This window comes from Tupaia chinensis, unplaced genomic scaffold, assembly GCF_000334495.1.
Source record: "Tupaia chinensis unplaced genomic scaffold, TupChi_1.0 Scaffold000263_1, whole genome shotgun sequence".
NCBI classification, from domain to species: domain Eukaryota; kingdom Metazoa; phylum Chordata; class Mammalia; order Scandentia; family Tupaiidae; genus Tupaia; species Tupaia belangeri.
This window is the reverse complement of record NW_006159743.1, coordinates 1,943,050-1,945,224: the sequence shown is the minus strand read 5'-3', so window position 1 is coordinate 1,945,224 and position 2,175 is coordinate 1,943,050. Positions and strand designations below refer to the sequence as shown.

At 33.7% G+C, this 2,175-nt stretch overlaps 1 protein-coding gene across 1 annotated transcript in view; it reads right to left on the bottom strand.

The window, feature by feature from the left end:
* The window catches only part of LOC102500418 (uricase), a 41,281-nt gene that overhangs the window by 20,376 nt on the left and 18,730 nt on the right, over nt 1-2,175 (bottom strand). The window contains exon 4 of the mRNA XM_006149462.3: nt 2,094-2,172. Coding sequence (XP_006149524.2) covers nt 2,094-2,172 — 79 coding nt within the window. The remainder of the gene's footprint in view (nt 1-2,093; nt 2,173-2,175) is intronic.

Sequence of the window (2,175 nt, the reverse complement as noted above, 5' to 3'; positions counted from 1 at the left end):
GGGATCTTGGGTACGCACACACATGCGCCCGGCGTGAGTTTTAAGCCACCGGGTCCGGGATGCGAACCGTGGTCAACTACATGGGAGTCCAGCGACATAGCCATTACGCTAACTGCTGGTCCCAAGAGAACGTAAATTATTTCATTAGTAAGGTTTTATATTTATTATATATTTGAAATATTTTATATTTATTAAATATTTGAAATATTTTCAAATATCTTGGATTAAATCAATATTGTTAATATTAATTTCCCTCTCTTCATTTTACTTTTCTAATGTGACTGTTAGAAAAAATTTTATTTACATATGTCATTTTCATTCTATTTCAGTTGGACAGAGCTAGTTTAAAGGTTCTAAATTTATGAGGAAAGTCCATGAGATCTGGGTAGGAAACACTGGCCTAAGAATCGGGAAATGTATCTCCATTCTCCAAAATCACATGCCTGAGTAAGGAAGAAGAAAGGACGGGAGGAGGGGAGGAATGAAACAAGAGAGGGAAGGAGGGGAGAAGGGAGAGAAGGAGGAAAATAGTAAGTTCAATTTTAACTTACACAGAGCTCAAAGAGTTGTATCACACAAATACACATTTGGGGAATAAAAATTACCTTTTCAATCCAACTATTCAGTCTCTAATATAACAACAGCTTTATAACTGCTAATCAAACACTGAGAATATCCTAGCTATATCTACACTTAAATACAGAGAGTGAAAAATCTTAAATAAAAGCTAGCACACTAGAACTTTCTAAGGAGGCTATTATCCACTAACACTCAGAACAACAAGAGATCTATACTTTATTAGCCTTATCTTATAATAATAATGACATTTAATAGGAGCCACTACAAATTCTTACTGAAGAAAGCAGTTTGGGGAAAAAAGAGAAAGAGATAAAGCTAAAACAAAAAAAAAGAAAAAGAAAGGAGAAGAGAGGGGAGGATAGGATAATACAAAAAGAAAAAAGTTGAAAATGTATACTCTCAATTTCTAATCATCTTTAAGGTTTTGGGTTTTTTCCCCCATAGGGATAGACACATTTCTATCATCTTTGGCTCCATGATTCTTAACGGTCTTCCAGTCAAACTTTTAGCCACTCATTGAATTCTGTTCTGACAATTGCAACAAATTAGGGAAATACAAGCTTTGGGAGTTTAATATTTGCTAAGTTCAATAATCGGTACTGCTCATAAAGTTGTGTTATAATTATGTTAACATAATTTTTTAATTTCTCAGTAAATAGAATTATGTAATTATCATTGCTTTTTTTTTTCTTTTCTTTTTCTTAGATTTTTGCCATAGGGAGTGTGTGCTCACTGAATACAGACGGATAGGCAGAAATACAGGGAAAGTAAGAAATAAACCCCAGGGGGCATGGTCATGCCACAATCCCTTCTCCATTTCTTCTTGGGATTTGGGGCACTCATACACACAACACCTTGGCATGATTTTCAAGCCATAGGGTCTGGGACTTGAGCTGCAGAGTTAAGATGTCAGGAAAACTTGGTTATTTAGTAAACATTTTCTATAATGGTTACAATAGTTATAGCATGGTATGGTACAATATGTATTGGTCAGCAGATTCAGAGATTTGGGTTCTTAATCTGGGTCTTTTTTATTTTTTCCCTCTGCCTCATTTCAAAATCAATAACAGAAGTGACACCAAACCTCAGATTTTGTTGCAAAGTGGATTATTTTATTTTTATATTTAAAGACAAAAAGTAGAAAATTCCTTAGTATAATTCAATGTCCCAATGCTCATCCCCATATCATATTTTAAAACCTTAAAAGTTATCTGCAGAAAGGTGATTTTTAAAATATACTCCTCTGGTCCAAATATGGTCAGAGAGATATCAAGGTCACCAAGAATAACTTGGAGGTTGCCAAGGACTTGTTCAAAAGTATTTTCAAATCTGACCAAGAACTCTGACATTTGGAAAATAGATAAGATGTGAATATTTAAAATCATGTCTGTTTTCATTTAAAAAATTTCTAAAAAAAATTATCTAGTTTTCATCCATGTTAATAAACAGAGTTGTTTAGAAGGAAGAAAAAAAAACCTGAAATCAGAATCAAAACATGAAAAATATTTTCTTACCATTCCTCATCTGTTCAACCTCACAGAAGTGTATTCCAGTGGGAGTGTGAATAAATGCATGAACATGCTTTACTCCATTCTG